The 13,153-nt window shown below is 35.8% G+C and overlaps 2 protein-coding genes and 1 pseudogene across 2 annotated transcripts; 1 reads left to right on the forward strand and 2 right to left on the reverse strand.

Moving 5' to 3' along the window:
* Window positions 1–3,646, reverse strand: LOC143609061 (acetate--CoA ligase CCL3-like). The gene is made up of 3 exons (XM_077083926.1): window positions 3,330–3,646; window positions 1,933–2,529; window positions 1–946 (listed from the first exon to the last, which is right to left on the reverse strand). The coding sequence occupies exons 1-3, from the start codon at window positions 3,543–3,545 to the stop codon at window positions 50–52; spliced, it is 1,710 nt and encodes a 569-aa protein (XP_076940041.1). The 5' UTR covers window positions 3,546–3,646; the 3' UTR covers window positions 1–49.
* Window positions 3,647–5,083: 1,437 nt separating this feature from the next.
* LOC143609099 (large ribosomal subunit protein eL29z-like) lies at window positions 5,084–5,998 on the forward strand (annotated as a pseudogene).
* Window positions 5,999–7,202: 1,204 nt separating this feature from the next.
* Window positions 7,203–11,577, reverse strand: LOC143609076 (putative LRR receptor-like serine/threonine-protein kinase At5g48740). Its single transcript, XM_077083940.1, has 4 exons — window positions 10,759–11,577; window positions 10,551–10,664; window positions 9,556–9,875; window positions 7,203–7,794 (listed from the first exon to the last, which is right to left on the reverse strand). Exons 1-4 carry the CDS (start codon window positions 11,575–11,577, stop codon window positions 7,203–7,205), a joined length of 1,845 nt encoding a protein of 614 aa, XP_076940055.1.
* Window positions 11,578–13,153: the final 1,576 nt, after the last annotated feature.

A 13,153-nucleotide genomic window follows, 5' to 3' on the forward strand; every position in this document is an offset into this window, starting at 1 on the left:
TTAAAATCCAACATAACCCTTATTCATATCCCAAATCCAAAAACTAACTTTATAACTTACTAATCTTAACAGGACCCATTTCCTTAGCTTTAGCCCTCAACAAATGTTTCTGAACCTTCCCAGTAGCCGTCTTCGGTAACGGCCCAAACACAACCGATTTCGGGACCCAGTAAGCCGGCATCTTCTCCCGACAAAACTTCATAATATCATCCGCAACTTTCCCCTCATCCGATTTCTCAACCGGGTCCTTTAACGTCACAAACGCACACGGTGACTCGCCCCATCTATTATCGGGCCGGGCCACCACCGACGCTTCTGAAATTAATGGGTGTTGGTATAATGTATTCTCAACTTCCACACTGCTAATATTCTCACCACCCGATATAATAATATCCTTCGACCGATCTTTAATTTCGATATACCCGTCTGGGTGTTTCACTGCTAAATCACCCGAGTGAAACCACCCGTGTGCGAATGCTTCCGCGTTCGCTTTCGGGTTCTTTAAATAACCTTTCATGACAATGTTTCCACGGAACACGATTTCACCGACCGTGGTCCCGTTTGCTGGGACCGGTTTCATGGTTTGCGTGTCGACAACGTCTAGGTGTTCGAGGGCAGTGTATGGGACACCTTGGCGGGCATTCATTTTGGCTTGGGTTTCGGGGGGGAGGTTGTCCCACTCGGGCTTCCATGCACATATCGTTGACGGGCCATAGGTTTCCGAGAGGCCGTACGTGTGGGTGACGCGTAACCCGTTCTGGGACATTTTGAAGAGGACGGATGGTGGTGGGGCGGCTCCAGCGGTCATGACGTGGACTAGGCGGGGAAGCGGGAGGACGGTGTCTTTAGCCGGGGCGTTTACTATTGTGTTGAGGACTACAGGGGCGGCACAAAAATGGGTCACCCCTAGATTGGCTATAGCCGAGTAAACACCTTTAGCCGTTACCTGCATAAAACATCAAGAACAAGAACTTAATGCTATCGACAAGGGCGGGCCATGGAGTGGGTCACAATGGATTCGGGTCAAAATATTACTCCAAATTTAGTTGATGAACAAAATGATTTACAAAAGTTTTTATGTTTTGAAAACCTACTTTGGGTTCTTTTAAGCTATGTCTTTGACATTTTTTTTTATATTATGCACACGTAAGTGGTTCAAAATTTCAAGCCTAGACGTGGCAATATTGACCCATTTACTTATAAATGGGTCGATTTGGGTTAACTTTAATCTTGAACATGTGAAATAAGGATTAAGGAAAATTCTAAAGGAACAGGTAAAATGGGCTAAACAGGTCATTTAGGTCGCAAAAAACCTAAAGCGCATTATTATTGTAATTATATTGACTTCTAATCCATTTAATGGATTAGCTTAAAAAAACGGACAAAACCATGCTTTGATATCAAAATGAACTGAGTTGCTCGTGACCTACTCGAGGCTGGCTCATTAAAAGCTCGAATCGGGCTGAGTTTAAATGAGCTCGAACCGAAAAACAAGCTTGTTTAATAAACAAGCTAAGCCCACCCTTCACTTATCAAACCTGATCTGGTCCGCGAGCCTAAACGGGCCTATTATTTATATAATTTTTTTAATATATTAAATATATACTTGTGTAAAAATTATTATGTATAAAATTGTAATAAAAATAACTACATAACATATACTATGCTATATACTTATATGTAAAAATTATAATTAGAAAGTATATAAAAATAATTATAGATGTATATAAATTAAGTTAATTAATAAATAATGAACCAAGTAGAACTTAAGCTTTAAAAAGCTGCTCAACAGCCAAGCTCGAGTTTTAGAATTAGATCTCAAAATGAGCTGAGCTCGAGCCTAGTCAAGCTTGGGCTTGGCTCGTTTGCACCTCTAATACGTTAAACCAAAACCTGTTACATGAACCGCCCATACAAGTAGACATAAAGTACCTGTCGGAGGCATATGTTGGTCCCACATATAGCAGCAAGAGTCCAGGTAAAACACCACCCGTTACAGTGAAACATAGGCAAAGTCCACAAATACACCGCTCCTTCTGGTATACCCCACACCAGAACATTACTAGTAGCCGCCAGATACGCCCCACGGTGATGCAACACCACCCCTTTAGGACTAGACGTTGTGCCCGAAGTATACCCCAACGCAATACTCTGCCACTCATCTTGTGGCGGTGTCCAAACAAACTCCGGATCACCAGATTCTAGAAACGCCTCATACTCAACCGCACCTTTCGCTAAAGCGTATTGGAGATTCTTTGGATTGCATTCAACGCTTTCGTCTTTGATAACGACCAGAAGTGGAGATTTGAAATTGGTTTTGATTTTATTTTTTAGGATCTTTAAAGCTTCCTCGGCTAGCTTGAAATATTCTTGGTCAACCATTATGACTGCGGATGATGAGTGTTCTAGAAGGAAGCCGATGGTTGGAGCGTTTAGACGAATGTTGACTGCGTTTATAACCGCTCCGCTCATTGGAACTCCATAATGGGCTTCAAACATGGCTGGGGTGTTTGGTGCAATCACCGCCACCTGTTGGATTGAATACAAATTGTGAACTTGGAAATTTGTTTGAGATATGAAATAAATCAATTAACCTCCAAAGTCCAAACACCCCCCTAATTCAATCTTGAATCAACTTACAGCAATACCTTAGGTCAAACAAATCACTCAATCAATTTGACTTTTTTACAAAATCACGATTTTGACTTCGAACTTCCAATCGATTTTGACTTTTTCCAAAGTCAACGTCATATTAATCGCCAGAACCACAACTCACAAAATCCAACATATACTTATCATCAAACACAAGCGTCAATAAAACCAAAACTAAAAATACAACTAAAACTAAAATCGAAGACGGTTGAACCAAACCCCTAATTCTAACTTTAATCACCTATTCGATCATCTATTTAAAAATTCAAGATTTTTACATGACATAAATCAATTAAGCATCCAAACACCCCCTAATTCTAACTTAATCAACCATTTGATAAATAAATCAAATAACATCCAAACACCCCTTAACTCTACCTTCAATCAATATTTGATTATATCCATTAACAACAACACCCCAGGTTAAACACATCACCCTATCAATTTTGACTTTTTCAAAATCCCAACTTTGACTTCAAACTCCCAATCGATTTTGACTTTTTTCCAGTCAATGCTATATTAAGTACCTTAATCAGTTAATCACAACTTACCCAATATAACATCCTTCATACTTATCAGTTATCATCATCAAACACAAGCACCAATCAATAAAGAATAAAAATAAGTTTTTTATTAAAAAAATTAATAAGATTAAAATCTTAGACGGAACTCGTTACCGTTGAACCAAACCCGACGGACCGTCTGGTAAGCGCAGAGGCTAACCGGCAACATCGTTCATACGTCTGCCGCCACGTGTACTGAACCGAACCGTGAACCACCGATCTACGGTCAGGATGAACCAAAGCAGCTCGCTTTAAGAACCAAACCGGAGTTAGTGCCGTGTAATTCGCTTCGTTTTTGGGTAAATCGTCGATGTCTCTCTGAACCGCCATAATAATAATATTATTATTATTCCCCGGTTATCTCGGAGTGTTGTGTATGCATGTATGGCTGATAATAATAATAATATAATCGATGGTGTTTTTGTGATGATGAGGAGTTGATATACAGGAACCGTTGAATTTATACGAGTTACACTATTTATTAAAATAAAATTATTAAAAAGAGTATAGTTTTGTCTTTTATACTATTTAGTTTAACTTGGAGAATTTGTACTTGGGTACTTCGTTTGTTTTTTTGTGAGATTTACAATAACGGAAAAATAAAAACGTGACTGGTCGGATGTGTCACGTAAGTAAAATGCTTATCTAATAAAAAGAATGTTCAATTAATAAAAATACATTAATGTGTCAAAAAGTTTTGTTACATTATCATTCAGAACCGCTCTTTTGAGAAGGAATGTAAACGTGGGTACGGCATTGTGCCCTTTTTGCTCGGATTTTGCTACCAGAACCACCATTTGCTGTTATTTTGCTAGACCTCGAATTTGGTTCGGCATGATGTTGTACCTTGGTGCATGCTTATGCATTTCTTTGCTTTCTCAATCAATGATGTGCTTAATTACCATGACGGATTGGGCCCAAATCAATCGCATAGCAAACTAAACCAAGCAATCTTCCGTTTCATGGTTTGGTGTATTTGAGGGGCAAGCAACGATAACATCTTTAATGGTGTTAACATATGTTCTAATCAAATCACGGAGAATATAAAAATCCTTAGCTTCTTATGGGTGGTTTCAAGATTGAAGGAATTCGAAATAGATTGGATTAGATGGTGGCTAGTTGTTGTTAGCCGCTTTGTGAATATAATACCGCCATTCGATAGCAAAAGAATGAGTTTGCAATTACGACTGAATCTTATTAGTTTAATAGAACATATGTAAATATTTATTGTAAAGTTAGAATCAAACTTTATAAAAGCTATAAAACTAAAGTAAAAACTTAGATATAGATATAGAAGTCCTTTAGTTTTATAATATTTAAATTAATATTATTTTTAAACTTTTTTATGAGAATATATATAATTGTTTTTAGTATAAGCCAACACACCCACACCCAACTCCACCCTTTGCACATGAACGCCAACACAAACATTCTCACGCAATGACGAAGAACGCCAACCCAAACCATCTCATCCTTGGAAGAACGCCTAAAACCTACCTATCAAGGATGGCTTAAAATACTTCTACATCCATAAGACCATAACTATAATTATAACTTCTTTTTTATCTTTCCATAATAAAAAACTAGCATAACATAACTACCTTCGTAGAAAAATATCATTTTTTAAAAGCAAGGTGTATACTTGTATTCAATAAAATTTACAATCATTTTAATCCATTTAACATGCATTTCTTTCTTTGGGCCGAGCCCAATCCAAACGGGCTATTTCGTCAAAAAACCAAATTAAGGATTTTAAAGACCAATTCGTACAACATATCTTCGTTCCTATCTTATCTTGCAAGCTCTAATTTTTCATTGTAGCAGTAGCAGCCAAGCCAAAAAGGTTCGTATTAACAGTGTGTGTGTGAGAGAGAAAGAGAGATGGCTAAGTCTAAGAACCACACGGCACATAACCAGTCTTACAAGGCTCACCGTAACGGCATCAAAAAGCCAAGGAAGCAAAGACACACTCCGTGTGTGTATTTTTTAGTTTAATTTCTTATTTGTTATGTTGGATTTGTGAATTCGGGTTGATGGTTTTGGTTATGGTTAATCACCGCTTAATCGCTAAGATTAGTTGCAGAGTAATTGCTATGTGATCAAAATCGTTCGAAATTGAAAATTTTATTTATAAAATTACATACAAATTCCAATATTAATCGCTAGTCCATATCTCACCCTCCGAATAGGGTCTAGCTAGTTTACAACATTGGTGCGTGTAGAAAACTAAATGATTCAATTTGTAAATACCTAACTTTCAGTTTTTGGGATTTTTAAGCAGATTATAATAATTCAATATAGAGTGCCTTTCAAATATTATAGGTCTAATAATATTAGTTAATTTTTAGTTTACAAAAATATTAAAGCCCAAATTTAACGTTCTGGACTATATTTTTTGGCCTAAAGATTTTTGGGCCAAAAAATTTCAGTCCTAAAAATTCAAAGCTCAAATAATAAATGTATTCAAACTGAAAACCGCAAAATCCCAAAAAAAAAAGGTTGAGTTTCAAAAACTCGAAATCCGAATGTTTGGTTCGGTTTTAGGCCAACAGCAGTCTGAATGTTGACTTGTTAAGGGATGGGATTAATATGTTTTAGTTTAAATAAAGTAGTGAGTATTTTTTGTTGGTGTTTGGAAATTAGTCTTTCTTAACAAAATAAGGTTGTTAATGATGTTTTATTGTGTTTAGGCTTGTAGATGGATCCTAAGTTTTTAAGGAACCAGAGGTATGCAAGGAAGCACAACAAGCAGAGTGGTGAATCTGCTCAAGAAGAGTAGATGTTTTCGGTTTAGCAGTTTAGGTTAACTATAACATTTATATTCATGCCGTCTCTTAGAAACTGGCCTAGATTCTATATGATGTTATCGATGATTATGGTTTTGTGTTTTGACTGTGTTACCAGATGAAATTTATTCTTTTGAACATAGGTTTATAATTTTCATAGTTGTAGCTCAACACAACATAGTTTGCTCATGAGCTGACTTGATATAAGGAATAGATGTAATGTACTTTTAAATTATTGAAATTGTTTATACGAACAATCCATTTTCTAAAAGGATCCATTTTTTAAATTATTGAGTTAATGTTACAATATTTTTTAAGCTTTGCAACCTTCAACTATTAAGCAGGTGACTCAAGTATGTATAAATCTGCTTCAGTTTTAAGTTAGACGAAATCTGCATGGGGTTACATGCCTTTTAGCATATCATGATCAGGAAAGCACAAAACTATATATACAAAAATGCATGATGTAGTAGAGTCAAACATACAAGCTTATTTCGTAAGCATGAGTCAAAATAAAAGCAAGGCAAGCTCAAACAATTTGAAAAACAACTTAAGTTTAAACATAAGAAATACCCGTTAAACAAACTACGTCTTCAAAAGTTAAGCAAAACCATCCTTTTAAGAGGCTACCTCTTCTTCGTCATCCATGTCTTCCAGATTGATTTCTAGGTCTCGACAAAGAACTACAAAATATTCCCTTTGTCGGCTTGTCCAATTCATAAAGACCTCTTTTGTCAGAGACCTATAGGCATGCACATAATCTTTCACCTCCTTTAGGCTTTTAGACATATCAAGACATTTATCCGATTCATCTGTATCCAGGTTGGGCTGATCAATATAGTCAGCAGAAATTGTTTCTTCTGTGTGTGAATTACTGATTAATCATTCACCTTCGGTTTTGTAGGTACCTACGTATAAGAAAAGACCTTTTAAACAGGTATAAACGGGAATTATATATACAAAGAAAAATACATAATTTAAATTAAATTTGACGAATCTGCTCTTACTAATATTGCATAAATTCTATCAAAAGGTTAAAACTTAAAAAGATAAGAATGTGAGATAGACCCATTCTTGTTTTGACCTCTTTTGACTCACCATTTGTTTAAAAGATTTATACATAAAGTTTTATGTCATTAAAGAAGTAAAAAGTTTTGGTTTATATTAAAGCATTTAAAGGAACTAATGTGGCAAAACTATGCTAATTACTCACTTGGAATTCCAAAGCCATCTTAAGTTGCATTAAAACTTCTTTTGTTGTCGGTCGTTTTTCTTTTTCATCATGTAGGCACCGGTATGCAATCTCTTGAAATGTAGTCAATGATTCAGGCACAATCTGCTCCCTTATTTGCTCGAACACCACCTCAATATGATTTCCTTCTTCAAATTTGTTTTTAATGAGCTCGGGGAGATAGTAACCTGGATGTTCGTGGATTGCAAATGTTGATCTTCCGCTCAAGATCTCAAACATAACCACACCAAATGAATAAACATCAGATTCTACTGTTAGGTATCTTGATTTTTTGTATAGTGGGTCCATGTATCCCTGGGTGCCACATGCATAATCGATGACATACTCTATATCTTGAGTTATTGGGCTTATTTGTGAAAGCCCAAAACCTGAAAGTTTTGCTTTCCAATCATGGTTTAGTAGAATGTTTGCAGTTTTGATCTCCCCATGCATCACCCTTGTTTGTTTTCCAACTCCTCCATGAATGAAGTCCAACGCGCTTGCAACATCGATGCATATATTAACTCGTTTCATCCATGTCAGAGAAGCATCGTTCAAATACCTATAAAGACTTCCTCTAGGCGCATACTCATAAACAATGATTTTTTCTTCCATTCATCACAGTAGCCTACAAGACCAATAACATTCTCGTGTTTATACTCCCGAAGAATTTGTATCTCACTCAAGAACTGTTTTTTCACTTGACCAAGCCTTGTATCCAATCGCTTTGCTACAATGGTTTTAAATTCATCACCATCTTGAAGGTTTCCTTTATAGATTTTCCCAAATTCTCCTTCACCAATACAATTGTCATCATGGAATTTTTGTGTGGCCAGTTTTATGTCTTCAAGTGGAATTCTAAGGCTGTCCTTTCCTATCAACCACGAGAAGATAATAATGAACTGTTAAATTACGATGGATGATTAAATTAGTATTTGAAAATAATATATAAATACGATTGACTCATTGCTTATAGATAAAAGTAGCTTGTTAAAAACTCAAAAGAGTGGTTTTTCAAAATTAACCAGAACGGTTTAAGTTTAGATACTACTGTACATTTGTACATACGAAATTCACTTTGTACTTCATTAAGTTAATCTAATGGCAACAAGCATTTTACATTTGTACAAAATGGTAATTAAAGTTTTAGGATATTGACTTACTTGAAAGAATAATGCTTTCTCTAGTTGCTTGACAACGACTTTCATTGTTGGACGTTTGTCTTGAGTTTCTGCCACACACTGATGTGCAATTTCAATAAATGTGTGCAAAGAATCCTTGTTGGGTCCTCTATTTAGAACAAAATTGTGTTCATTGGTTTCTTCCTTTATTATAGGATCTATCATCTCCTCTGTTGTTCCTTTGCTGAAGCTACGTCTTGCCATAGGGGCCAACCCTTTGTCACTCTCTTTCAGGTAAATTGGATCATTCGCTAACCTCCCACATAGAATTTCAAACAAAATTACTCCAAAACTATAAACACCCGATTCTCTTTTTAACTTACCACTCTTCACATATTCTGGATCAAGGTAGTACTCGCTACCGTACGGCGTCTGAGCGGGCATCTTGAGATGTAGAGCTTCATCTTCTTTATTTGGAGGCATGGATACGGATAACCCAAATGAATCGATCTTTGCCCCCCAATTCTCATCCAACTGAATGTCATAGTTTCTTAAAAAACGGATTATTACCTTCCTTTGGTCTTCAATCTCGAAGTGAAGGTAATTCAATGATTGTGCAACATCAATGCAAATTTTCAAGCATTTCTCCCATGTCAAAATACGCTTGTTGTTGCCGTTGTTCAAATATTCATAAAGGTATTTATTAGAAACATTTTCAGTGACAATGATCATCTCAGAACCTTCAATACAAAATCCAAGTAGACTGACAATGCTGTGATGCTTAACACTACTAAGCACTTCAATCTCTGTATAGAACAATTCTTCTCCTTGCTCGTTATCTCTAGGATGGACACGTCTTATAAGTACAGTGTTGTGTTTCTTGGGTGGTTCACCTTTGTTTTTCCCTTCTATGGATGGTGGGGTTTCTTTATCAAAACAGTCGAGTTCACCTCTATACCAGGTATAGTAACGGCTAACTCTAGTTCTGCATGTGTCTGAGAAATTATCGGTGGCTGAAATAATATCATTGAGAGGAAGCTTCAAGTGTTCCAAGTTGTTTCCCTGCAAATACGTGACAAGGTTGTAAAGAGAGTTGCAACTAGATAAATGATAAGAAAATTGGAAAGAAATATAACGCGGTTGCAACATCAATGCATATAGTAAGGCGTTTCACCCATGTAAGAGAAACATCCTTCAAATACCTATCAAGACTTCCTTTGGGTGCATACTCATAAACAATGACGTTTTCATCTTTTTCATCACAATAGCCTATAAGACCAATTATGTTCTCGTGCTTATACTCCAAGAGAATTTGGACCTCATTCCAAAATTGTTGTTCCCCTTGACCAAGCCTTGTATCTAGTCGCTTTGCAACAATGGTTTTAATTCCATCACCGTCTTGAAGCTTTCCTTTAAAAACTTCCCCAAATCCTCCTCCACCAATGCAATTGTCATTATTGAAGTTTTGTGTGGCTACTTTTATGTCTTCAAGTGAAATTCTGGGGTTGTTGATCTTGTTTTTCTGTCAGACATGACACACCAATTAAATTACATATACTGATCACAATTATATGTTGTTAAAATTATAACGGCTGATTAATATGGTGTTGAAAACAATATATACAAATTAGTAGGTGCTATCAGAAAACAATAAATTGTCAAAATACATGTTAGTAATGAAAGACTACAAATTAGTTAACAATTAGTGATGAGGTTGCTTTGCTGCTATTTAAAATGGTGATGGTAATTTACAGAAACTGTAAACAATGATAAAACCTTACCACAGTAAAATATTTTATAAAAACTAAAAAATGATGATGAAATTAAAATTTTGATGATATCATAGACTTCAAACAATGAACAATATGAGTTTAACATGCGTGATAATTGATCAATGCCCTTTTATCCATTAAAGATGTGCTTTACTTAGTTTTCAAAAGTTTTAAATTGAACTTTGATCATATTCTTTTCTTTACACTTTCATATCAGCAGTTCAGCAAAGCTGCAGACAGTCTAAAAATGTTTAAGCAACAACGATAAAACAAAGTAAACTCAGAAAGTGGAAAAGATTTTTACCATTGTGCTTTATCAATTATAGTATAATGTCATATCAGTTTACATTTTTATTAAACTAAAGTGAATCATCACAATCACTACTTCTTAGGATCAATAATATGAAGTTAGAACAATGACTTACTTGAAAGAATAATGCTTTCTCAAGTTCCTTGACAACATCTTTCATTGTTGGACGTTGATTTTGAGTTTCTGCCACGCACTGATGTGCAATTTCAATAAATATACGCTTTGGGTCCTCTATTTAGAACAAAATTGTTTTCACTTGTTTCTTCCTTTATTGTATGATCAATAATGTCTTGTATTGTTCCCGAGCAGTAGCATTGTTTTGCCACATGAGCCAGCCCTGCTTCATTCTCTTTAAGGTAAATTGGGTCAAAGGCTATCCTCCCACATAGAATTTCAAACAAAACTACTCCAAGACCATATACATCCGATTCTCTTTTTAACTTATTAGTCTTCTTATATTCTGGATCTATGTGGCGCATTCTGCCAATCCAGCTGATATGGAGTGCTTCGTCTTGTTGATTTGAAGGCAGGAATACAGACCACCAAAAGTTAACAATCTTTGCCCCGCAGTTCTTGTCCAAAAAGACGTTGTAGCTACATATATCACGGTTTATTATCATCGTTTGGTCCTCCATCTCATAGTGAATGTACTTTAACGCATGTGCAACATCAATGCAGATTTTCAAACGCTTTTCCCAAGTGAAAATGCGCATGCTACTGTTGACGTCTTCCAAATAATCACCAAGGAATCCATTAGAAGCATTCTCAAGGACAAGGATCATCTCAGAAGCTTCAAAACAAAATCCAAGTAGGGTGACTATGTTGGGATGCTTAACAGCGCTAAGCACTTCAACTTCTGTAAAAAACTCTTTTTCTCCCCAGTACTCATGTCCAGGAGGAGGGTAGCGTTTAATAAGCACATGATCAGTCCCTTCAACAACGGATGAATGATTTTCTTTACCAAAATGGTCGTCGAGTTTTGCTCTGTACATAGTACACCCACCCCCATCTGGAATTTCGTAAGCCTTTGAAAAACCATCCGTTGCTAATTGAACATCAGCCAGAGGAATCTTCAAATGTTCCAACTTCTTAATAATTAGCTGCTGCTGCTGCTGCAAATTATTTAAATATATATATGTCATAAGGCAATTAAATTGAAATTGTGTTGTTCATATTTTTATAGAGAAATTGGAATTCATGGCCGATTAGCTGCTTCTTTTTTCCCCTTTGTTTTGTGACTAGACCCTTCTTTTAACTATTCAAGGCCAGCTCAACACATTTGCCCAAGCCCACAAACCATTTATAGTTTGTTCTAAACTAGGCCCAAATACAAAGTTACAATTTGTTAAACCAAATTATTTTAATGCTAGATTAAATGTTAATATGAAAGGATTATAAATCCTCTGTATTAGCTTACTCTAATTAAATTGTAAGCGAGTCCTATAACTTTTAATATATTTTGAAAGTGGTTATGAGTGAAGGGGAGAAAAAAAGTAATGATAAAGGTATAAAGAAATATTATTTAATTGAACAGGAGAGAGAAAATGCAGTGATTTTTAGTATAATTTTGGATTTGAGGTTATGAGATGGAATGGGAATGTTCTGAGGTGAGGTCGTGCTCCGATATGCAATGTTTTCAAACCTTGCCTAGACGTCAACCCGGACATCTTGCCAGGTCAAAAGTCGAACCGACCCGGGAGGACGGATCGGTGTTTGACCTGGTAGACCTCATAAATAATTTAAATATTATATATATTATATATAAATAAAATAATAACCAAACTTTCATTTCATGAAGCATGTTTCATTAACATAGCCCAACCAGACCAAGTTTTATGAAGTGGACTAAGCCTAACCAACCCAATCAAGCAACACAATCAAATGGTCCAACAAAGGAACCCTAAGTGATATAACGGAGATAGAGCAGTGACCAAGAGAAAATTGACTGGTGTTCATGTTCTTCTTCCCATCTTCTTCCTATGTCATATAATCAGTCAATTACCATCCTCGTGCTTATTTTGTGTTAAAATCAAACCACTTAAGCAACATGGGAAGTTCAAATCGACGAAGTTTCAATCAAGTAATTGATTCAGAAACGAGACGATTGCAGAGTTGGGGACGAAGCCGCGTGGTTCAAAGATGGAATCTAGGGTTTTCAGTTTTATTTTGTTGGTTTCTTTTATTAATTTTTTAAAATTTCCGGTCCACCCAGCGGGTCATCGGTTCCGGTATGCTTAGCGGGTCCCGGTCGGACCGGCCGGTCCTGTCCTTGTTTCAAAACACTGCCGATATGTTTTAGGGCCGTCCAAACTGTTCGCCGCTCGAACTCGCTCATCGCTCGCTTGGAAATTTCTCGAAAAATACTCTCTCGTTTTTCGCTCGATTGTAAACGAGCCGCTCGGTTCGGTTCGGCTCGAATATTTTTAATTTATTTTTATATAATTATATATGAGCAAATATATAATATATAGACAACACACATAAAATATTAGTATACATCTGTTTAAAACCTTTTAAAATTTTCCTATTACGTCAACTTTATAATTTCATTGGTTCTATTCAAGTTTTTAAAATACTAAAAGTTTGTTTACATGTTTATTATATCTCACTTTAAATTTGTATCTCCAAAAAATTTACAACCTATAACACCTTTGTCTAAAAACTACTAATTTGTTTACAAAATGTATTATTTACAACATTCAAACTTGTTTCTTATTA

This window comes from Bidens hawaiensis, unplaced genomic scaffold (genome assembly GCF_021521415.1).
Source record: "Bidens hawaiensis isolate Kalapana, Puna unplaced genomic scaffold, B.hawaiensis_p1.1 tig00419489_1, whole genome shotgun sequence".
Lineage (NCBI taxonomy): Eukaryota > Viridiplantae > Streptophyta > Magnoliopsida > Asterales > Asteraceae > Bidens > Bidens hawaiensis.

Bases quoted from the DNA above. Each gene is read 5' to 3' on its own strand.
- LOC143609076 (XM_077083940.1), bottom strand. From the start codon at position 11,577: ATGACATATATATATTTAAATAATTTGCAGCAGCAGCAGCAGCTAATT. The intron at 9,876-10,550 runs GTAAGTCATTGT...CATGTCTGACAG, and splicing joins AGAAAGCATTATTCTTTCAA to AAAAACAAGATCAACAACCC. The intron at 7,795-9,555 runs GTATTTGAAGGA...AAGTCTTTATAG, and splicing joins CCCAAAGGAAGTCTTGATAG to GTATTTGAACGATGCTTCTC.
- LOC143609061 (XM_077083926.1), bottom strand. From the start codon at position 3,545: ATGGCGGTTCAGAGAGACATCGACGATTTACCCAAAAACGAAGCGAAT. The intron at 2,530-3,329 runs GTAACGAGTTCC...TCAATCCAACAG, and splicing joins CCGTCGGGTTTGGTTCAACG to GTGGCGGTGATTGCACCAAA. The intron at 947-1,932 runs GTACTTTATGTC...TGTTTTATGCAG, and splicing joins CCAACATATGCCTCCGACAG to GTAACGGCTAAAGGTGTTTA.